A 21111-nucleotide genomic window follows, 5' to 3' on the forward strand; every position below is an offset into this window, starting at 1 on the left:
TGGTTGTGTCAGTGGTCGTAGTGGCGGTGGTTGTGTCAGTGGTCGTAGTGGCGGTGGTTGTGTCAGTGGTCGTAGTGGCGGTGGTTGTGTCAGTGCCCGTAGTGGCGGTGGTTGTGTCAGTGGTCGTGGTGGCAGTGGTTGTAGTAGTGGCCGTGGTGGCAGTGGTTGTGTCCGCGGTCGTGGTGGCAGTGGTTGTGTCCGTGGTCGTGGTGGCAGTGGTCGTGTCCGTAGTCGTAGTGGCGGTGGTTGTGTCAGTGGTCGTGGTAGTGGCGGTCGTGGCAGTGGTTGAAGCTGTAGAAGTGGTTGTTAGTGTTGTGCTTGTACTGGTGGAAGAAGACGAAGAGGTGTATAATAGGGTGGAAGTAGAAATTGAAGACGATGTAGTAGTGGCAAGCGTCGTTGTCGTCGTACTTGTAGTACTTGTAGATGTAGTGGTGCCGATGGATGACGTTGACGCTGTGGTTGAAAGCGAGCTCGTGGTAGGGTTCGTGCTGGTAGCTGAGCTACTGGTCGCCGCAGACGATATCGTGGTGGAACTCATGGTTGCTGTGGACGATGTTTGGCTCGTACCCGTTGTCGTAAAGATTGTAGTAACTATCATAGCGTTTGATTAGCAATGTGCATCTGGATACCTCGCTGTTTAAGTATGTGAGAAGGCCCCAAGACGCGACATCCGTACTTTATGTGGGACCTGGAAATGTCCTACAGCGTTCGGAACAGGATGGGCATGTTAGGAAAGCTGAAAACTTACCGCTCGTCGAGGTTGAAGTGGTGGCAGTCGAGCTGCTCATTGTAGACGAAGCCGAACCTAATGCGCATATTCGAATCAGCAAGGGCAGTCTCAACTACCGAGAAGCAACAATGAATGTCAAGAACACTGTCTGCAATCTTTCATGCGTCTCAACGATGCCAACGTCGTCACGGGATGCCATCGTACCGTAGGTTTGTGTGCTAGTAGTAGCACTAGTGGTAGTCGAGCTGACTGTGAAGCCGAAAGGCGTTGTAGTAGTAAATAAGGTGGAGAAAGTGCCTGTAGTAGTGCCCGTAATGGTGCCCGTAGTAGCGTTTGTCGATGTACTCGTGAAGATAGTTGTAGGAGTGTTCGTAGAAGCACTCGTGAAGGTATTCATGGACGAACTCGTGGATGTATCGCTGGAAGTACTTGAAGCGATACTCGTAGAATTGTTTGTGGACGTACTCGAGGTGATACTCGAAGAAATAGTAGTGGTCATATTATTGAAGCCACTAGATGTCGTACTCGTGGAAGTACTAACAGTTGTGCTCATGAAAGTGGAAGGGAGTGTATTGGAAGAACTTGTAACAACAGAAGACATACCAGAAGTTGTAGTCATAGCAGTCGTTGACGATGTACCGGACGTTGTGACCGGAGATGACTGTGACGAGGACTGTGTTGATGTTGTCCCTGTGGTACCACTGGTAGATGACTGTGGCGCCGTACTAGACGACGTGGCCATAGAGCCAGCCGATGTAGATGGAGTCGGAGACGAAGTGCTTGTGGAAACAACAGGAGCTGACGAAGAAGGAGAGGAAGACACTGTACCTGCTGAAGTACTTGAGACGGAGCTCACAATACTCTGAGTCGTGCTTGATAGTGAGCTTGAACTCGGGCCAACCACTGGCGTAGTGCTTGATCCACCAGCAGGTCCACTGCTCGTTCCGGGCGTGGACGATGCAGGGGTAGTTTTGCTTCCAGAGGACGTTGTTGTCATTGCTGTGGTGACTGGAGAATTCGCGGATGATACGACTGTGGTTGGGGACGTCGACACTGACGTTGTGTCAGTCGAAGAAGGAGACATAGAGGAACTGGATGTGGTGCTGCTTAATCCGTCTGGAGTATAGTCCACTGGACAGGCTGAAGCTCCGATACCTCCAAGCACGATGGAGTTACAGTCGGTTGAAGGAGGGTCAGGGAAACCAGCGTAGACGGATCCATCGCCGCATTGGTAAAATGTCGCCGGGCCTCGATCTGTGGTATTCCAGCCGAGAATACCATTGTTGAAGTAGAAAGTAGTGTTGACATCGTTGTAGTACGGCGTGGGTGTCATCACAGCGTAGGTATCACTGAAATTTCGCCCAATGGAGTTGTTCGTCCCGACGCTAAGCAGCATACCATTATTCATGTAGAATCGTGTCGCGTATCCGCAATTGTCAGTAGCGCCTCCACTGGCGTCTGTGTCGTCGTCTGATGAGAGGAGTGCAGCCGCTGTTGGCGCGGCGGAAGACGGGCATGACGCTGCTGTGGGCGCTGACCCGTCGTCTTGTCTCTTGACCTTTGCACCTGTTGCCTGAACACCTCCCGCAGCGGCCATGAGCACAGGTGAGCTGGCGGGAATAGTGGTCACCACTCCACTTGGCACGCCTGCACCCAACCTTTCGCCTATGACTGCGGCACTGGTTGTGCTACTTGCCGAAGCTGGCATTGAAGTTGTCGAAGACACCGGCGTGATAGGACCAGTGGAGATGGGGTTGGATGGGCTAGTGGAGGTTGCAGAGCTCGCCATGGTCGTCGTAACGGTTGAGACTATGGTGGTCGTGATATAAGTCTGCTCAATGTATGTTGTGGGACCATTGTCAATCATGACCGTATTTCCCATTCCATATATGTTGTTGATTTGCGACGCAGATTCGAAAAAGGAGCTGTAGTAGGCTGGCTGTACAACGACAACGCTGGTAACGTCTGGCACAGGACAAACTCCAGCAGGGCCATCGGCAATGGTCTGTAGAGCCTGAGCGCTGACCACTGCAAGCCGTAGGGCAAGAAATGATAAAAAGAGTGACGAAGACGGCCACATGATGTCCGTCTTTGGATTACGTGAGAAGAGCAATGGATAACAAGAAGGAGGACCGCAGAACTCCAGAAGTAAATGAGTGACTGCAGGAGGGAAGGACAATCAGGATTGACGAAGGATTGAGTTAATATTGCAGGCGTGTAACGAGAGAGGATCAAAACATTCAGATCAGAATGTAGCATTCCAGTGCCGGTTCCCCATCTCGACCGTAGCGCACGGACGGATAGAGGGTAACGCTGCGGTATTCAGAAGATCGTCCATGTGGAATGAACGCCGTTGTTCAGTCTGGCGCGTAGGTGTACGATCCAAACAAACCAAGGGGTCGAAGTCCATGCCTTCTAGATAATCCGCAACAGGGTCGTGTCAATTCCTGCATCTAGAAACTTTGCATCTTACCGCAGGCCAAAGGCATAATGCAGCAGCTTCACTCACTGTGAGGCATGTCTGATGCATGGACATGAGCAGTGTTCAGCATGGGTTGTCCTGAACACGGGTCTTCATGAAATGTGTGGAGTAAGTACATTATGACTGAATCTGTAAGGGCACTCGAGATCGGGGCGTATTCAAAAAGAGGACAATTCTGGAACCACTCTTGACCTCAAGATCTTTCCAAAAGGCACGCGTGCAAAGATTCAGTGATGGTGATATAGACCTGGCCAAGAGTACGCCTGGAAGATTCAGCGAAGAGATGGCAGCCATGGTTAGAGAGGTACGGGGCTCGGGGCTCCAATGCTTATGTGTTTTCAGGTAGTAAATTCCCATTCATAGATGAGGACAATCGCGTAGATATTACTCTGGATGTCGAGTAGATACCCTGGGTATATGTATACCATACGCAGGGCAGTTTGGGCCTTGGGACGAACCTGGAGTTGAGATACAAACAAGCACTGAGCGCGCTAGGCCCATTTCGAGGTAGCGCGTATCGATGATGTCATACGTCACATTTGGCGCGAGGATTCCCGAAGTGTAGCGCAGGCACGCGCAAGAGTCGAGTCGAGTCGAGTCATTCCGGTTTTCAAAGCATCACTACTCCGTAAACTCCACCATAACGAGATATGGCGTGCATTTCCTTGTTTGATGCTTGTTTTCAATAACTTCTCACGAGAATCAGCACCAGCCATGTGCAGCTGCAGCACATCGTGCACTTTAAATGCGCCGCTCCCGCCACTAACGGTACTAGTAAGTTAGATGTTTGTAACTACATCATTTTCCGAGACCAACCTCACTGTCGCGTGCCTCTACGTGCACCTTTTTATTCACATACCTACTAGTGACTGATCATGCAGCATATACTCTGATTCTTGATATCCTGACCGCTGGTCCTAATAATTGACCACACTTGACTGCGTTTGTGTTCCCCCGAATACTGTCACGAGGTCTCGACTAACAGACGCATAGACTCCCTCCTACACTATCCTCCCTCATCATGGATATTCGTTCACTTCTCCTCCCGCTCCTCTATATCCTTTGCGCAAACGCCCTTCCTACCGAGGTGTCCCAAGAAGAAAAGGCTCTAATTACTCCTGGACCGACCTTCGCGGTTTATGGAGGCTATCCTGCCGTGAAACGAGGTATCGTCAGTGATATCACCTCAGACCTCACCTCAGAACTCGATTCCTATCTCAACAGTATCTTCAGTGAGCTGGGGACGGCCATACCCTCGTACGTGTCCAATGGTCTGTTGCCCAACCTGGAGAATTTGCCTACAGGCAGTGCTGTCGCCAGCTCCCTGGGTGTGAACAGTTCTGATCTGGCTGCCTCTCCGACTCAAGTGTTGAATATTCCTGGCTACGGAAACTGGACGAGCGATGGCTGGAGTTTGCGGATACACGGGAATGTCTTCAAGCAGCCCAACGTCTCCAATGCCACTATCGACAAGCTAGCCGATGGCTTCCTAATTGGCACCAGTATTGCCAACCTTACTGCTTCGGAACAAGACCAAACTCGCAATGTGACAAGAGAAATATACGTGGTTCAACAGAGCAACGAGTCAGTGACTATGGAGATTCTTCCCGGCGCCGAGGCTGGTTCTAGCGGTCAGGTCGGTGGCGGCGGTGGTGTCACGCCAGCAGGAGGTGAACAGACTATCACGTTGCCGGACTTGACAACATCAGAAGGAGATTTCGATGTTTTTGTTCCAGTATCGAATACTTCCTTGACGCTGACCGCTGGTACCGGTGATATAGCACCCCAGAGGTTGGATGTCTACGCCCAGGGGACCGACACGGGGAATGCCACGTCCTATCTGGTCTCTGATCAAGGCTTCACGATCATCAGCGATATCGATGACATCCTCCGCGTTACCAAGATCTACGAACCAGCACAGGGCATTCTCAATACCTTTGCTCGCCCATTCACGCCTTGGTTGAACATGCCCGACATATATGCCAACTGGTCGAACAGCATCCCGACTATGCACTTCCACTACCTCACTACCACTCCGGAGGAGATCACGCGGAACTATATGAACTTCATTTATGCTACCTATCCTGGCGGATCGTTCGATACACGTCCTCTGAACTTCAGTGATGTCTCTGCAACGCTGTCCATCCGCAAATTTCTCCTCGTCAAGATCTTCGAGACGTTTCCAAATCGCAAGTTCATCTTGGTTGCTGACACGAGTAACTCTGATGTCATGCGAGACTACCCTGAAATGGCGACAGACTATCCTGGTCAGGTGCAGTGCATCTTTTTGCGCAATACGAGCTCTACAGATTCGGGTGACAAATTCCCGTACAACACTGAGGGCTTCAAGGATCTGAATCAGTCGTCTTACATGTTCTTCAAGGTGCCAGACGACCTTACGAATCTGGATATCGTGAACGGACAGTGTTATAACTCTTCGATTCCTCAGAATCTGACATTCGGCTACCAAGGGCTACCATTCGGGATCGACTCGGGAAGCAGCAGTTCAAACAGCAGTTCAAGCAGTAGTGCAGCTTCAAGATCGTGCAGAATAGGAAGCTTCATCGTGCTTGTTGCTGGGGTTCTAGCCTTCATTATTGTATGATTGCGCAAGTTGTCAATCGCTGGTGCGGGCAGACTCCGTGACACGGTCGAGCATCCATTGTCTTTCATGACCTCGGCCTGGTGACTGCAAAGCCTCTCCTTTCTGGACCAAGTACTCGATTGTGCCGCTTTACGCGGGGCTAGACCATCTGTCTGAAGGCTGTTTACCTGAAGAGGCTTCATGGTAGATATTAGTACCCTCACCGGTGGCGGCGCTAGCTTCACTGTACGAGCCATATCTCGTGTGGATTCCTGTATCTGAACATCAGTAATTATACATTACATAGCCTAAACAACAGAGTTCCACGATCATAGAAGCCAGGAGCGTGCCATCTTCAATGATGTCTCATCGAATCAATCTGCACACATCATCAATAGCCCCAAGGACCCAGCCAAGCCGAGGGTTTTCAATCACGAATGTTTTAGATTCCACGTCCAATCTTCGCAATTCTTCACACTATATCCATTCCACCATGAAACCCTACGCCGTGTATTAGCTGCACATTGAAAAGCCGTATGTTTGTGAGTCATTGCCTACCTAGTATTCACGCTTGATCGACCAGTCACTCGAGCTGTCTTGCGTAGACGTGCCCATGCATGCTTCGAGAAACGTAAGAACACCGTTGAATTCTCCATACACGGGATCATGGAGGAGAATAAAGGTCCCCTCCAGCGTCCCGCTGGAACGACCACGACAAATTCATTCCAGGATCAACACTTGAATACAGGGCGGGCGACCTATCTCCAATATACTGCTATGCCGTTGGGCCATGTGTCGGTTACCGTGCACAGCGGCAGTTACGAAACTTCGGACGTCGATGGGTATCTTGAACGAAGACAGGCGTAATGCAATGCTGAATCATTTTTGGGGACATTTTCATTCCGCGATATTCTATGATAGTTCGTTTCACTTTGAGCAACTCCAACACATAACTTGGCTGCGCTTGTAAAAGACTACATTCCCGCATTCGCTTCGCGCAAATCAGCCCGCACGGCCATGCATGTCACATGAAAGGATCCAGGACTCGTTTGATATCAAAAAGACAAGACAACAATTTGCCGTGATATTGCTTTCGCAGTCATATCGCGTCCAACTCATCTATGCCCCATTGTTCTCAGGCTTGACCCAATACACGCATAACGCGGAGCTCAATGATCATCGCATGATCTCGTTCCAAATCAGCGCTTTCAGTTCTTCCTTGCTCAACTGGTCCTTGTTGCGATCAAAGTCGAAGAATTCTTCCGGGATCGGGTCAGCTGTGGGTTCGTCATCTGGGTCGTGATAGGGCTCGAGATACGGGTGCTTCAGGGCCTCTTCGACGGTGATGCGCTTCACCGGGTTGAAAGCGAGCAGTTTCTCCAGCAAATCCAGGGCGAGATCTGATGTCTTGGGGAAGAGTGCCTTGAGTGGGATCTTCTTCTTGAAAGGCAGGGATCGGATGTACTCGCGCGCACGTCTTGACTTGATCCCGTAGTAATCCTCCATAGTCGGAGTTCCGAGAACGTCCAAGATCAAGGTGAGTTGATGGTGGTCTGCGTCAAGTCAGCTCTGCCACATATCTCCGGTGACATAATCACTCACAATCTTTGCCTGGAAATAAAGGCTTCCCACTCAACATCTCTGCGAGAATGCATCCAACACTCCACACGTCAATCGCTTTGGTGTACTCTTTGAACGTGAGCATGATTTCCGGAGCACGATACCATCTTGTCGCGACATATTCAGTCATGAAGCCGGAGTTGTCGTCGGTCGAGGCTGCAGATCGAGCCAGACCGAAGTCGCAGACTTTCAGATCGCAATTGGCGTTGAGTAGAAGGTTCGAAGGTTTTAGATCCCGATGCAGAACATTTGCAGAATGCATCGCTTTGAGGGCGCGTAGGGTCTGATAGATGAAGTACTGACAGTGGTCGTCAGAGAGATCTTGTGTCCTAATCACACGATGCATGTCCGTTTCCATCAATTCCTGCCCAGTTATTAGCTTAACCCACTAATGTGGTTGTCGTGTGCACCGACCTGAATGAGATACACTTCTGAGAAAGATTCGTAATTTCGTGGCTTTTGGATATCAAGAATGGAGATGATGTTCTCATGATTGAAGTATCGTAGCAATTTCATTTCTCGTAACGTACGCAAGCAAAACATGGAGTGGTCGAACGGTGTGATCTTCTTAATGGCAACTTTCTGGCCAGAGGGCTTGTGGAGGGCAGAACTAGGATCGAGATTAGCCACTATGCATGTACTCCGTTGAGCCTTATTACCAGACAACGCCATAAGCTCCTTCGCCGATGACATCTTGAATATCGTACTGGTCGGACACATTGAACGATATCTTCCTGGAACCTCCAGTTGGTGCGGCTTGTTGCTGGGGTTGTCCCATCTTGCTCTAAAGCCGGTTATATCCTGCTTCTTGACCTGAAGATGAACCGCGAAGGTTCGAGGAGGTTCAATGTGATCCTCTTCCCTGGCCAAGTCTCAGGGTGTATCTAAGTTGACTTGATTCGCAATCGTAGACGGGAGGCGAGATTATCTCGAGTTGTAAAGTAGATGATCGTCGCAGGTGTGAAGAGGATCGTGGTCTAGAAGAGATCCGCAGTCGATCTAGGCCTTGCTTTGTGCCTCACCCTTTGTTCAAGTCCGCTCCGCTTGCGCGCTTGAACGTCTGCGACCGGTCGACAGACTGTGGATTGAGGATTACGAAGTAGGAAGACTCGAGCTCGACTAAGATCAGGAACAGGGAATCTTAAGACTGGTGTGTACACTCGAGTCAAGACGAAGAAGTGGTCCCGGTGCTATGTTTGAGAATCAGCATTGAACAGGTTCCTCCGGAGAAATTCCACATTCTTTGTTGTCTGCGCAGTGATGGGTCGGCTCAACTTACTTGTCTCAAAACACCCTTTTCTCGCCTGCGAGTTCTGTCCTTCTGATAGCCAAGGAGGTAGGAGAGTAGCTGATCTGGTCTAAGGGGGTGGGGTAGATGGACGTAGGCTGCGGAGCAGGTTGCAGATGGGGAAATAGGATATGGAAGAAGCAATGCTGGATCGACAAAAGGGTGAGATAAAGCAACGGTGAGCTATCTATGCAGGAGTGAGCGTCGTCCTCGAGTTCACACCACACACACTGGTCAAGAAGCACTCCAAAAGGGCAAGGGCAAAGGTGTGTGACCTCGATTCACATCAGGATCAAGTCGTATTTCACACCTGCGGCACGAATTGGAGGACGTCTGGATGAATAGCCGCCCACATTGGTCGCGCTAACACAAGGAACCGTCCGCTTCACGGGCCACGCTTTACCACAATCACCTCTAGCTTCTACTGGGGCCGTCAATCTCTGACAGCTAGTTGCCGCCCTGCCAAAGTCAGATCAGTGTTTCATAAGGAAACCTTGCTTGGATTGCTGCAGCATGGACCTCGAAATGGGTCAAACAATGACAGGCACACAGAGCATTCGCGGAAAGGAAGCCGAGGATGGGTCACGCTTAGGAGGCTGTTCGTTTCTGGATTTTCGATCTATGAATTCTTCTAGCGCTCGTCAAACCTATTGCATGACCTGCCAGGATTGTTAGCAACACAGATCCCTCGATATACACGCGTTCAGTGATCATCACTGTACCTTCTCGCGCAAGGTTCCCATCCACTGCTGAAGACTAACACCTTGATCCGCCCGGTCTTCCACGAGCATCGTCTGTGCCCAGAGCCTCAATCCTGGTTCGCCATCCTCCTTCACCACGTAGAGATGAGGTACTACAATACTTCCGGCGCCCTTCGCCTTGTGATCGCGGCTCTTCGAGATCACCGCTCTGATCCGTTCGCTGAAGTCGTTGTCCAACTCTGGCAATCGTTGTTTGCCAACCTTTAGCTGGCTTTTATCGGGCATGCCAAAGACATCCATAACCAGCTGTGGTACCGCGTCTCGTCCGACCCAGAGGAATTGTGTCTGACCGTCATCGATGAGGTAAAGTCCGTAGGGCACGACTCGCTCGGATGACAAATTGATTGGAGGTGGTAGAATGATTTCGCCGGTCTTGTCGTCCACAATCCCAGCGTCGTCCGGCATGTCATGCAGCGAGTACATCTTGGGATAGATGTACTGAATCAACAGTGGCAGAGGTAAGGTCGAGAGTAGGCATAGAGCGGCGGATCTCATATCACTGGGAATTTGCGAAGAGCGCCTCAGACCCAAGTTCTTCGTCAAGGCCAAGAAGAGAACAGGCAGTCCTCGAAGATTGGCAGGGAATTGTAATCCACCTCCACCCATACTGCCACCAGCAAGTTCTTTCTTGTAAGTGGTAAGCAGTTCGACCAATTTACTCTGAATCATATCACGGGCACTATCGAGGCCACCACTGAGAACACGTTCAACGGCTTTGTGGCTGAAGTAGGTTGTAATGGCCTGCTGATCTGCCGATGCGTAGACATCTGACAGTGCCTGCGTAGTTGGCAACGCCAAAGTCATGACTCTGATCCGTCGTTCGCCATTGCACGTTGTATGCAACACTGCAGTTTGCATGCACACGACTGGCTTGGTGATTGTTTCGTCGATTGCCACTTCGACCACATAGCTTTGGTCTCGTGGGAACGCTGGGAAGGCGCACAGATCGGAGCTGCGGTTGAAGAAGTTGCCGTAGAATGTGCTCATTCTCAATCCAGTTGTTGCTCTGACACGCAAAACAGCCTCGAGGCCGATTTCGGCAGACAGATAGTCGGAGAACTCTTTGGCGAACTTCATTGCATCATCTTCCCGTGCAGCATTCCAACCAGGATAGAAGTATGTTTGCCCGCCAGTGTATCTAGGGAGGTTGCTGAGAGACGCCACATCTTGATACTGAGATGAAAACAAGAACATATCCACAGAGATCTGTTGCTTCGAGCACTCTACCGCAAAGCTTTTGTAAAAGCCGTTGCTCGTTTGTAGTAGGCTGCTTTCCTTTGAGGTGCCCAACAACTTTTTGTCTTCGCGCATCTCCAGTTTACCGTGTCCGATGTTGGGAAGAGAGGCTGTCACGACAGTCATTTTGCCACCAACGGGTCCGATGAGCTTGTGACCTGCTCGGAGAGCAGAACCCATTGCGGAAGCCCCATTTTGAGTGTTTTGAAACATTTCTTGTAGCTTATCCAGAAAGGTCTCGATATTCTCACGGCACTCGGACATGGTAACGAGCAAATCGGCAGGCGTAGGTAAGAACGCTTCCTCCAGATCGCTCACAACAAGCATACTTGTCTGGGCATTGTCAGTACCGTCTCGAGGAATATTGAAGAAATGTAGGCTCGAGTCCACAGCTATAAAGCCAAGTCTGGTACGTCGGTCTGCATTCGGGATCCGATCCAAGCTTTCTCGAAGACACCTTGCCGTTGTAGCCAGGAGCCCACTGGTGACTGCCGCGTAACTCACGTCCAACAAGAAAAGGTACACCAACGGCTGTGGAGGTCGAACCATATATTCCTGAGGAGCAATAAACTCGACCACGGCATGATTCAAGTCCGGTCTCTGCCACCTATCAAGGCTTTTCTGAGAAGCTGCATCCCAGTCAAATGCTTGCGGAACATCATTCGTCAGGTTGCACATGTTACACCTCCATCGATGGCCGTGATCCAAAAATGTGACAAATGGGTTGATATATGACCGACACCTTCTGCAACGCGAGATGACCTGATCAGGTACAACTGGCACAGGGTCTTCCACATCATGCAATGAGGTATATGGCTGGATGACAAGGGCGAACGGTAGCTTTGACTTTTTGAGGAGAGAATGCGTCGTCGGGATCGCGTTCAGAGTCGATCGGACGTACTTCGGGGGGCAATTGGCAAATGGTGACGGAGTCACGCTTGTCTGTGTCCTTCATTAGATGTTGTCTGAGATTCAGTTCACTCGACTTGACTTACGTTTGCAGGGAGAATTGCTGGTGGAGGCGGGTAGTCGAGCTCCGCAACATTGAAAGGTTGATTAGAGAGGTCCGTGGGATACAACTGATTCAACACCGGAGCACGCTGCTGCTGTTGCTGGGGCGCTGCGGCCACTGGGTGTTTCTGAGACATATCCATCTGATTGAACTGTTGCGTCACGCCGGCAACACCTGGTGCAGGATACCCAGGGGCTGGAGGCTGATATCCGGCAGGTTCCTGGCCTGGATACATTGGCGTGGCGCTCTGTTGTGCTGCAACAGGGTTTTGCTGGTAACCACCTTGTGGGTAGCCGGCTGCATCTTGCTGTGTAGAATAGCCAGGATATGCACCACCAGCCTCAGGAGCACCACCGGCTTGTTGCTGACCTCCAAGAGCTGCATTGGCACCAGCCCCGAATTCGTACGCTTGTCCAGCATATGCACGCTTTTTTCTGCCTCCGTGAGCTGGTCCTTGAGGAGGACCAGGAGGGACTCCAGGTGGTGCATTGGTTTCATAGTTCTCGTAGGGTGCGTCCATGGGTGACTGCTGACCATACCCATCCTGTCCAGGCGCACCTGGCTGAGGCGGATACTGCGACATGCTGGGCGATTGTCTGTTTCACAGCGGTCTCCGTTGAAGTGATGTGGACGCGTCGATCGAGAGAAGAGATCCCGCGGTATGATCGTGTAAGAAGAGCGGTGCGGAGTAGGAAGGATATTCTGGGATTTGTGTGCGAGGCTATTTTCTGTGGACTGCGTGGGAAACAACGTCCATAATGATGCTGACAGCCTCCAGTCGGGAGTGATTGGCACTGCGGAAGCTGTTGAGCGACGACCACTGTGGCAGATGCTCCTGTGATAAACAGACAAGTTGTCCTTAATATGTGGAGGGTTTTGGCCATCAAACTGCGGGTGTTGCTTTCTGACGTCTGGACCAATCACCTACGATCCACACAAGGCTTCGCTTTGACCAGGCGAATCTTTAGAGGTGCCTTCATTCTTCTCATCCCAGATGCTCTCACCAGTTTTTCTTCACCAGTATGTGTACTGTCGAAATCACTCGAGAAGTCTGTGAGCTCCTGTGTGTCATTTAGGTCATGGCCTTCGGTACATTGGCCAGACATTGTCCTCAGCCCACGGTAAGATGGAGAGGTATCACAAGGTCATATTGACGAAACAAAGCTTCAAGTTATGCTGAAGACAGCTATATTTGAACCTCAAGACTAATGTATCAGCGTTTTCGATGTACCAAAACGACCACCGGGGATCTATACGAATTCATAAACCAACAATATTCACGAATATTTCAGCAACCGCGTCTGCTTTGAGGTGGACCATGTTGAGCACCATATCTCTCTGCGATCCGTATGACACAACTCCGCACTGTCTTTTCAAAGGTGTCATTGTTTTCAGCTCAAACGTTTCGAGTACCAAGGTCATACACAGGTGGTGCCACCTTTCCCTTCAATTGGCCATCCGTGGTCGGTCGTGCTGATCCTGAGACTCTCGAGATCGAGGCTGTCATAAACCCAGCAACGGTGAAGATGACCACAATGATTGCCTCCATCATGACACCCATCATTCCGTGAACCAAGATCGGCAAGGCACTGGTACTCCAGGTGCTGAAGATGTTGTGCTCATTGAGGAAGACGCACAGCAGAGAATAGATCATGCGCACCGCCATGAACGGCAAGGTCACTGTTACTGCATAGATCAGTCTGTGTTCGCCATCCTGGACGTGGGTGATGTTGAAGAAAGCATAGGCTGTGATGCAGATGTCGGCCACATAGACAGTCAAGAAGAGGATGACAGCAGCCTTGAGCTCAGCCATGCCTGAGGAAAAACTGGAGGAGTCGGAGGAGTTGCCAATAACGTTGGTGGCGCCGACGACACTGAGGATCAAACCCGCCAGACCTGGCATTGCCAGTACTCGGAAGACTGTGAAAGGCAAGCCACGGCCTCCCATTCCATCTTCAACCCGGTGGAGAAGACCAAGGGCAGTATAGATGATGGCAGACAGCCCGAAGCTGTCATTGACCTCGTAAGCGATCAGTGCGCCGCTCGAGGATGTATGCGCCCAGATGATGGCGCAGATGCCTCCGATCACACGGAACAAGCAGATCATGGCCAGGAATCGCCAGCCCAGTTGCTTTCCGGCGCCATGTTTGTAGACAACGAGTGTTGCTGCAAGGAGAGCTGGAAAGAAGAAGACAAGCTCAATGATTCCGAGGATCTGTATTGCGAGCATTGTGAGAAGGTAGGTAGGTAGCTAGGTGTGGTTGTCTGCGTTGGGGATAGGTTTAAGACTTGATATTGGATGCAAGGGCTGCCGTGTGGACTGAATTGTCTGATGAGGGAGTGAGGCCTGGCTGTCGGCAGGAGGTCAAATAATATATTCCTATCGTCCATCTCGTCCATCGTGGTACCTCGTATTTGGGGTCCAGGTTTCAAGCATATCAGGCCAATTCCACAGCTAAGCGAGCATAGGTTCACTATACCTGCCGAACATGGTGCATTGCTCGAGCACCACAAGCCCGGAACCGACCAATTCCAGCGCAGTACGATCGGGTGGCTTCCGAATAGTGGAATACCGGAGCAGCGCTCGGGGCAGTCATGGGCTGTCTAGGATGCCGCATCACGAAACCAGAGCGTAGAAGGTTAGCCCTGCGAGGTTTGGACGCTTTCCAAGAGGACCAAATCGCCCACGACTTCAAAGTTGTACCCGTCCTTTTGGTACCACACACCACAAACACGGTCGGGACTTTATCCAAAACTTGCGCGACTTACTAAATTTGGGGTTTCAAAACACTCAAACTTCAATCTTGCTGCCATGCGAAACCTTCAGCCTTGGTGAGCAGTCCTGCATTGGACCGCTACCAACCGTGATACGGCTTTGAGATGGAGTCAGTTCTGTCCTGGTACAACGTTATCTCGCCCTTTCATTCCGGTGACTGGTGCCTCTGCTTGCCAGTACTTCTGAGAGCAGTTCTCAGGGTCACGTGTAACCCGAGCTGTACGATGGGGTACTACTGCCACGAAATGCAGTCGACCTGGCCTTACTCCCGTCGCGTTCCGTACCTCTCAATGTCAAGCTGTCGGAATGATAGTCACGCTTGAAGATTTTCAAGCTCGCAATTAATCCTCACCGTTCTTCATTCTGTTAAGGGAGACCATCAAGACTCCAAAGAAGATACAGATGGCGTCGCAATTCGGGATCTCTCCCGGGCCTCTGGCAGGGACGCTTGGTATAGGATTCTCCGCAATATTCGTTGGGGCTAATTTGGCCATCACATACATCACTGTGCCTGTGCTGTTGCTACCCTCGCGATCATCACCGTTGCCTCCTCCTGCAAATGCTGCCAACGAAGAGTCGCCAACATCCACTCATTCGAAAAAGCCAGCCAGCAAGCCTTCGCATCTCGCGCAACAATGGGCCGCGATGTATAGCCTCGGTAGCAAGGGAGGCCCAGTTGCGGCCATGCTTGCTTCTGGGTGTTACATTTACACGGCTAGGACGTTGGTTTACGCTGCCAGCGTCCAAAGGAGGCTGCTCTACACTGCTGCGGCCCTGTCCGTTGCCATTGTTCCCTTCACCTTTGGAGTCATGAAGCGAACGAACGATGAGCTGCACAGACGTGCACACGCAGCAGATCAAGGAGAACATGCTGATGCCAAAGTCGATGCCAAGAAGGACAGTGTCGAGAGTTATGCTACCCCGGAACTTATGCGTTGGTGGTCGATGCTGAATATCCTGTAAGTGGCGGTGGTCGTGGTTTGGTGTCGCGACTAACATTTTCTTCAGACGAGCCACTTTGCATGTTGGTGCTATCGGCTGTGCGATGCGCGCAATGAATCTGTAGTGCTGTGCCTCGAACTTCCCGGGCACTGCATTATTCCTCGCATTTGCAACTGATGCGAAAAGTGCAGTGAAGGGGATGACATGAAGCAAAGAATCTCCGCACTGTTGTAATGATAAAATCTCTCCTCTTAGTCGCACTGCCAATGGTCCCGCGTGACGTTCTCTCACCGTTGCCTTGGTGGAATGCATCTATTATGTGTTCATCAATGATAAGTCAGTGGTAATTCTGAGTGAGGAAGTGGGAAGTCCGGCCTCGCTTCGCATGGAGTCTTTTCAGTACTGCTCGGCTAAACGACGGTAAATTCGATGCCAAGACCCATCATTCTTGGCATTGAGCACAACGAGAATTTGACGATGGGTCGACTTTGACCTGACCGATCGCAACAGACAACACTGCTCCTCAAGCTCAACGACTCCTCTCTACCTAGACCACAAATCTGATTGCAGAGACCCTGTCTCCAACAACCGCAATCATGGGTGGTGTTACCGTTCGCGATGTCGATGTGAGTGCACCCAAGTTCAACCTGCGAAAGACACCATGAATGGACTGTTTGAAGAGGAGGTGTTTGGGATAGCCAACATGGAGGATATCTCGCATCGTAGAGAAGAATGTACGCTGACGAGGATGGATATTTAGGCCCAGAAATTCATCACCGCATACGCAGACTTCTTGAAGAGACAGGGAAAGCTCCAAATACCAGGTTAGACCAATCCTCAACCGCCAGATCACACTTCGCTGCCGACACGATCGGTGGAGCGAGAACATGCCGTTTCCTCGAGATCAAAGTCGTGCGCACAGGAAGTGAGAACCACAGGGAGATTTAGGACTGACATTGCATTCATGATAGGTTGGGTTGATACCGTCAAGACCTCACACTCCAACGAACTCCCTCCTCAATCCGCCGACTGGTTCTACGTCCGAGCCGCTGCTGTCGCCCGACATGTCTACCTCCGAAAGTCCGTCGGTGTAGGCCGTCTCCGAAAAGTCCACGGTAGCACAAAGAACCGAGGATCAAGACCTTCCCATCATGTTGATGCGTCCGGTTCTGTCGACCGAAAAGTCATGCAATCCCTCGAGAAGCTTGGAATCCTTGAGAAGGCTGATGAAGATGAGGAGGGTACCGGAAAGGGAGGCCGAAGAATCACTCAATCCGGCATGCGAGATTTGGACCGAATTGCCCAGACTGCCATCGAGGGCGAGGAGGAGGATGACGAGTAAATTTAGTCGCAAAAAGATCGGCGTCAATCGGGGAGCATTAAAAGGATTCTCTTGCCAACCTCTGTCCATTGGGATGGGAAATGTGCTGGCGGCTGAGAAAGCCAAGCTACGCCACGAACTATCCACAGGAGGGTGAGCAGTCTGGCTGTCTGCTTGCAGATGCAGCATGTCGAGACGAGTTCTATTGCATGATACTGGCAGCGAAGACTCAATGCAACTTTTTCAAGTTTGATCAGGATCTGCACTTTGTTTTGCGTTTGCTCTCCTGCCATGATCGCGTCTAACACTGCGTAAAAGAAACGATGCTCTTGATCTATTTTTTGAGGTGGCCATGGGCCTGTTACCCATTCCGCATTTTGAGCAAGCATGTTGGATGCTCTCGAATAACTTTGGCTGCGTACCACTTCAAATATCAAAGTGCTGCAATACGTGGGGTCCACGGAACAGGAGAATGCTTTCTCCGGTCAGAGACTGCCCAAATCTACCTCGTACCTTGCTCTACCTCCTCCATCACGATAAATCCTGTCGCGAAGATCTTTCAACACCACATGTTCATTGACATCGTCTTCGCTGCATGGCGTCACTGGCTTCGTTTCGTTGCAATGTCGGTTTTCCAAAGGATACAGCCTTGGCTGCGGCTCTGGAAAGTGTATATGTCAAGGCACATCCCTGCACAGCCGCGACAAGGCGTCAAAAAACTAACAAGCTAGGCAAGGCGCACTCATCGGTAGGAACGAGCAGTCCAAACCGATCGCACACCCAACGCCTGATAAGACACCTCGTCTGTTCCGCTGCCTTTCGCTACTTCTTATCACGCCAGCAAGCTCCACGAACCAGGCAATGGTTCCAATGTCCCGCAGAATCAGGCGATCTTTGATACTCTTTCTGACGCCATATTCCCATGCTCCTCTCCAATATGCCTCGTGACTCTAGGTGTTGCTGTGCCATGATTTTACCGAAATCTGATTGAAGGTTGTACTAAGTGGTTTGTCCCATGGCCAAGAGAACATGGCCCTTTCAACTCGTTGAACAGACACTGCCTCGGCCTGCTGTTTGCTAATCCCGCTTCTCATATTGTGGGCAGACCCCGAGTATATTCTGCAGACTTGAATACCTGAAGACGTCCAGCTTTGTGTCACCACCATCGAACTGTCCCCTACATGTGGTTCTTTTCTCGCACGTCAATGTCAGCTAACAACAACGAAACTCCTGTCAAGAAGCAACTTGCGGCCAGCGGAAGTTGGGAAGCCTTCAAGATATCGAGGCCAGACCTAGAGCCTGACGATGACTGGTCACGCTATCCCATACCAGCAGAACTGCAAACGTTCGAGGAATACGATGCTTTGCCCGAAAAGCTCAAGCAGATTCTCGTATGGTCGCTAACACTCACTGGCCGTCCCGTTGCGACCAAGCCACCAGTTGCCACTGAGCCGAGATCTCTGTCAGATTCTTCTGGACAAGTTGCAAGAAATGAAACATGCCGACCACAGACAATTACAACTTCACTGCTATCGCCCGACACATCAAAGTCAACCGGGGGCGAAGTAGATTCAGAAACCCGCAGCGTATATTCCGCACATGCACCTTCAACATCATCCAGCGGACACAAAACCTCCTCCAGACCACGCCTTCCCATGACTGGCATCGTCGGATCCACTCTTGACCTCATAGCAGCCCTCAAACAGAAAGCGGAAAAGGACCGATCGCCTGCGGCCGTCCCAAAGATCCTGAAGGTGCCCCTGGTGGAATGTACCAGCTGTTTTGACGAATTTGGGAAACCAGATACTGCGAGGCTGCCATGCACGCACTCTTACTGCAAGCCGTGCTTGACAACATTGATCACAACAGCCCTCCAGAACGAATCGAGTTTCCCCCCAAAATGTTGTCTTACGGAAATTCCTCTAAAGACCGCCCTACTTCCACTGGACAGCAAACAAAGGGAGACATATAAAGAGAAGGCTGCAGAGTACTCTATCCCTCCGCAAGAGCGCTGGTACTGTCCGAATGCAAAGTGTCTGAAATGGATCCCGCCTGCGAAGCTACACCGGCATCGCAACACTAACCAGAAATGTCCGCATTGTGCATGTGCCTTATGCAGCATCTGTCGGGGCCAAGCCCACGACAGGACGTCTGACTGCCCTCAAGATTATGGCTTGGAAGCAACGATGTCTCTTGCTGACTCAGAAGGTTGGCGCCGCTGTTACAAATGCCGAACATTGGTTGAGGTGAGTTTGCAACCTATATTTGGGAGACAGTACTGACCACCATCAGCGCTCCACAGGCTGCCGACATATGACCTGTAAATGTGGTGCTCAATTCTGCTACGTTTGTGGCGTGAAATGGCGTACTTGTCACTGCACCGAAGTCGACGAAGCCAACAGGCAAGCAGATCTCGCCCGTCGGAGAAGAGATAGACAGAGCGCTCTTGACGATGAGGCTGCAGAGATCGCTCAAGCAATTGCTGATGTCGAAGCTGTCGAAAGACAGGAAGCAGAAGAACGTCATCGACACCGACAGGAGCAAGAAGAGCTTGATGCTCAACTGGCACAACTGGAACAAGAGCGTTTATTAGAGGAAGCAGCGAGAAGAGAGGAGGCAGAGCGGTTGGAGCGCGAATATGAAGAAATGCGACGAATTTCCGTTGCTGAGGCTTGCGCCGACCTACAAAGCACGTTAGACAAGCTCGTCGATGCACAAAAACAAATGCTGGACAATCGACACGTGCGAGGAGAACGACGCTTCTCACAACAGCGGGATGAGCAGATCACAGTGCAGCAAAAGCAAAATCAAGAGCTTCAAAGCACGATGGAGTCCAACATCAACAAGAGAACCTCCCTTATCGAACGTAAGCACAAATCCGACATAGGTGTCTTTACCGCCGAGCAAGACGAGCTCGAGGACGATCTCTTCCTTGAGATTCAGATGCACCTTCATGGGAAGAACGACAAAGAAGCAAGAGAACGACGGTTGCAAGAGAAATTCAAAAAGCAACGTGACGAAAAGTACCAAGAGCTCATCAGCAAGCATAAGTCTGAGTCGGATGCGCTGAAAGCCAATGCCTCCATGGAGTTGAGTGTGCTGATCCGGATGAACGACGAGAAGATGGCCAAGGTTAGGCACACATACCTCTGTGAGCTGGAAGCTCAAGTGTCGGTGGTAGCTGCAGAGCGTGCCTGGTTCAAACTCATCACTGAAAGGCGCCAGAACATGCTTTCCGCAAACAATCGCCTGATGACCGAAGCTGTCGATGTTGGCGAGGACCCTATTGGACTTATCGAGAATGGTGCTGCAGCCATCGGTCCCACTCTTCCGGAGAGGATGCCATTGTCAGACTCGCAAAATGATGGTGCGACTATGAAACAAGAACCATTGGTGTCGTCACGAACACCCCTGACTCCGGATTCTTCTGCTCCATCGCTTGTAGAGCTAGCAGAGACGTCTGGAAGTCTGGTCTCCGGCTTGACACCACAAACTCCTACGTCGCCGTCCTTCAACGTTGACGAACAGGCTGCATGGTCAGATCCACTTCGAGCCAACAGTGCGTGGACGTGGATGACAGGAACGAATGAGGCTCAGGCTGGTCTTTCGGGTATTTCTGGGCCTCATCAAAACCCCGAAACATGCTCACCGACGGCAGACAGCCAGCAACTTTATCTCAATAATCCACAAACGAGACGGCCTGTAAGTCGCCGCGCAGTCCCAGTGCCTCTCACTTCCGTACACTTACCTCAACGAAAGCCTGTACCGGTCCCAGGGAGTCTACAGATTCGTCGACCACGACGCGCACCAAGCATGGAAGGCCTGCAAGTCGCGGAACCTCCGAACATACCTCGCGTGTCTAGGGTGCCGGCGATATACTTCGAGGACCGTGACGCCCTCCCGCGAACCCCAGGTGCGTTTCCGGTCTCGCCACCAAAGCCTAGGTCACCGCTTGATCGAGAAATTACACGAGTTCCTTCGCGTCGAGCACGACCATACAGTCATTCGTCCATGGCCAGTTGGAACTCGAGTTCGCCAACGACGATCTCTCCGATCTCGCCTCCTACAGAGTTCTCTACGCCGCGAACCAGTGTCGAGACGACTGGTCACTCACGGTCGCCTCCAGAGTTGTTGCCAGAGGTGAAGCCCGAGGAGATACAGCAGGTGCTGTCGCACCATCAGAGTCGCGTAAAGCGGTTCTTTGGCGGGAGAAGCAAGACACCCTTGACCGATGAGGAAGTGAAGCAGCGGATGAGGCGAAATGTTGGTGATGCGTTCTACTAAAGTCAAGATAAAGGCCGAGGATATTGATTGTTTATAGAAAGTCAAGAACAGGCAAGGCTTAGGTCGTGACCA

General features: G+C 51.1%; 8 protein-coding genes across 8 annotated transcripts; 4 read left to right on the top strand and 4 right to left on the bottom strand.

The window, feature by feature from the left end:
• Positions 1 to 730: 730 nt before the first annotated feature.
• Positions 731 to 2896, bottom strand: EDD37DRAFT_129553 (uncharacterized protein). The gene has a single exon (XM_062809413.1). The coding sequence runs from the start codon at positions 2811 to 2813 to the stop codon at positions 846 to 848; it is 1968 nt and encodes a 655-aa protein (XP_062666626.1). The 5' UTR covers positions 2814 to 2896; the 3' UTR covers positions 731 to 845.
• A 1087-nt stretch (positions 2897 to 3983) lies between these two features.
• EDD37DRAFT_129581 (uncharacterized protein) lies at positions 3984 to 6025 on the top strand. The gene is made up of 3 exons (XM_062809414.1): positions 3984 to 3989; positions 4097 to 4157; positions 4209 to 6025. The coding sequence occupies exon 3, from the start codon at positions 4237 to 4239 to the stop codon at positions 5818 to 5820; it is 1584 nt and encodes a 527-aa protein (XP_062666627.1). The 5' UTR covers positions 3984 to 3989; positions 4097 to 4157; positions 4209 to 4236; the 3' UTR covers positions 5821 to 6025.
• Positions 6026 to 6975: 950 nt separating this feature from the next.
• Positions 6976 to 8197, bottom strand: EDD37DRAFT_569000 (mitogen-activated protein kinase; the record flags this gene model as incomplete). Its single annotated transcript, XM_062814206.1, has 4 exons — positions 6976 to 7352; positions 7402 to 7783; positions 7834 to 8029; positions 8079 to 8197. The coding sequence occupies 4 exons, from the start codon at positions 8195 to 8197 to the stop codon at positions 6976 to 6978; spliced, it is 1074 nt and encodes a 357-aa protein (XP_062666628.1).
• Positions 8198 to 9282: 1085 nt separating this feature from the next.
• On the bottom strand, positions 9283 to 12664 carry EDD37DRAFT_638853 (protein transporter sec24). Its single transcript, XM_062817125.1, has 3 exons — positions 11700 to 12664; positions 9430 to 11646; positions 9283 to 9366 (listed from the first exon to the last, which is right to left on the bottom strand). The coding sequence occupies exons 1-3, from the start codon at positions 12297 to 12299 to the stop codon at positions 9355 to 9357; spliced, it is 2829 nt and encodes a 942-aa protein (XP_062666629.1). The 5' UTR covers positions 12300 to 12664; the 3' UTR covers positions 9283 to 9354.
• Positions 12665 to 12977: 313 nt separating this feature from the next.
• EDD37DRAFT_129717 (uncharacterized protein) lies at positions 12978 to 14433 on the bottom strand. The gene has a single exon (XM_062809416.1). It carries the CDS (start codon positions 13944 to 13946, stop codon positions 13113 to 13115), a length of 834 nt encoding a protein of 277 aa, XP_062666630.1. The 5' UTR covers positions 13947 to 14433; the 3' UTR covers positions 12978 to 13112.
• A 461-nt stretch (positions 14434 to 14894) lies between these two features.
• EDD37DRAFT_612210 (uncharacterized protein) lies at positions 14895 to 15558 on the top strand (the record flags this gene model as incomplete). Its single annotated transcript, XM_062815339.1, has 2 exons — positions 14895 to 15451; positions 15501 to 15558. The coding sequence occupies 2 exons, from the start codon at positions 14895 to 14897 to the stop codon at positions 15556 to 15558; spliced, it is 615 nt and encodes a 204-aa protein (XP_062666631.1).
• Positions 15559 to 15790: 232 nt separating this feature from the next.
• Positions 15791 to 16927, top strand: EDD37DRAFT_129709 (40S ribosomal protein S19). The gene is made up of 3 exons (XM_062809415.1): positions 15791 to 16060; positions 16195 to 16258; positions 16406 to 16927. The coding sequence occupies exons 1-3, from the start codon at positions 16031 to 16033 to the stop codon at positions 16774 to 16776; spliced, it is 465 nt and encodes a 154-aa protein (XP_062666632.1). The 5' UTR covers positions 15791 to 16030; the 3' UTR covers positions 16777 to 16927.
• Positions 16928 to 17936: 1009 nt separating this feature from the next.
• EDD37DRAFT_612212 (uncharacterized protein) lies at positions 17937 to 21039 on the top strand (the record flags this gene model as incomplete). Its single annotated transcript, XM_062815340.1, has 2 exons — positions 17937 to 19001; positions 19048 to 21039. The coding sequence occupies 2 exons, from the start codon at positions 17937 to 17939 to the stop codon at positions 21037 to 21039; spliced, it is 3057 nt and encodes a 1018-aa protein (XP_062666633.1).
• Between the last annotated feature and the right edge of the window lie 72 nt (positions 21040 to 21111).

This window comes from Exophiala viscosa (assembly GCF_022695815.1).
Source record: "Exophiala viscosa unplaced genomic scaffold EDD37scaffold_11, whole genome shotgun sequence".
NCBI classification, from domain to species: Eukaryota; Fungi; Ascomycota; class Eurotiomycetes; order Chaetothyriales; family Herpotrichiellaceae; genus Exophiala; species Exophiala viscosa.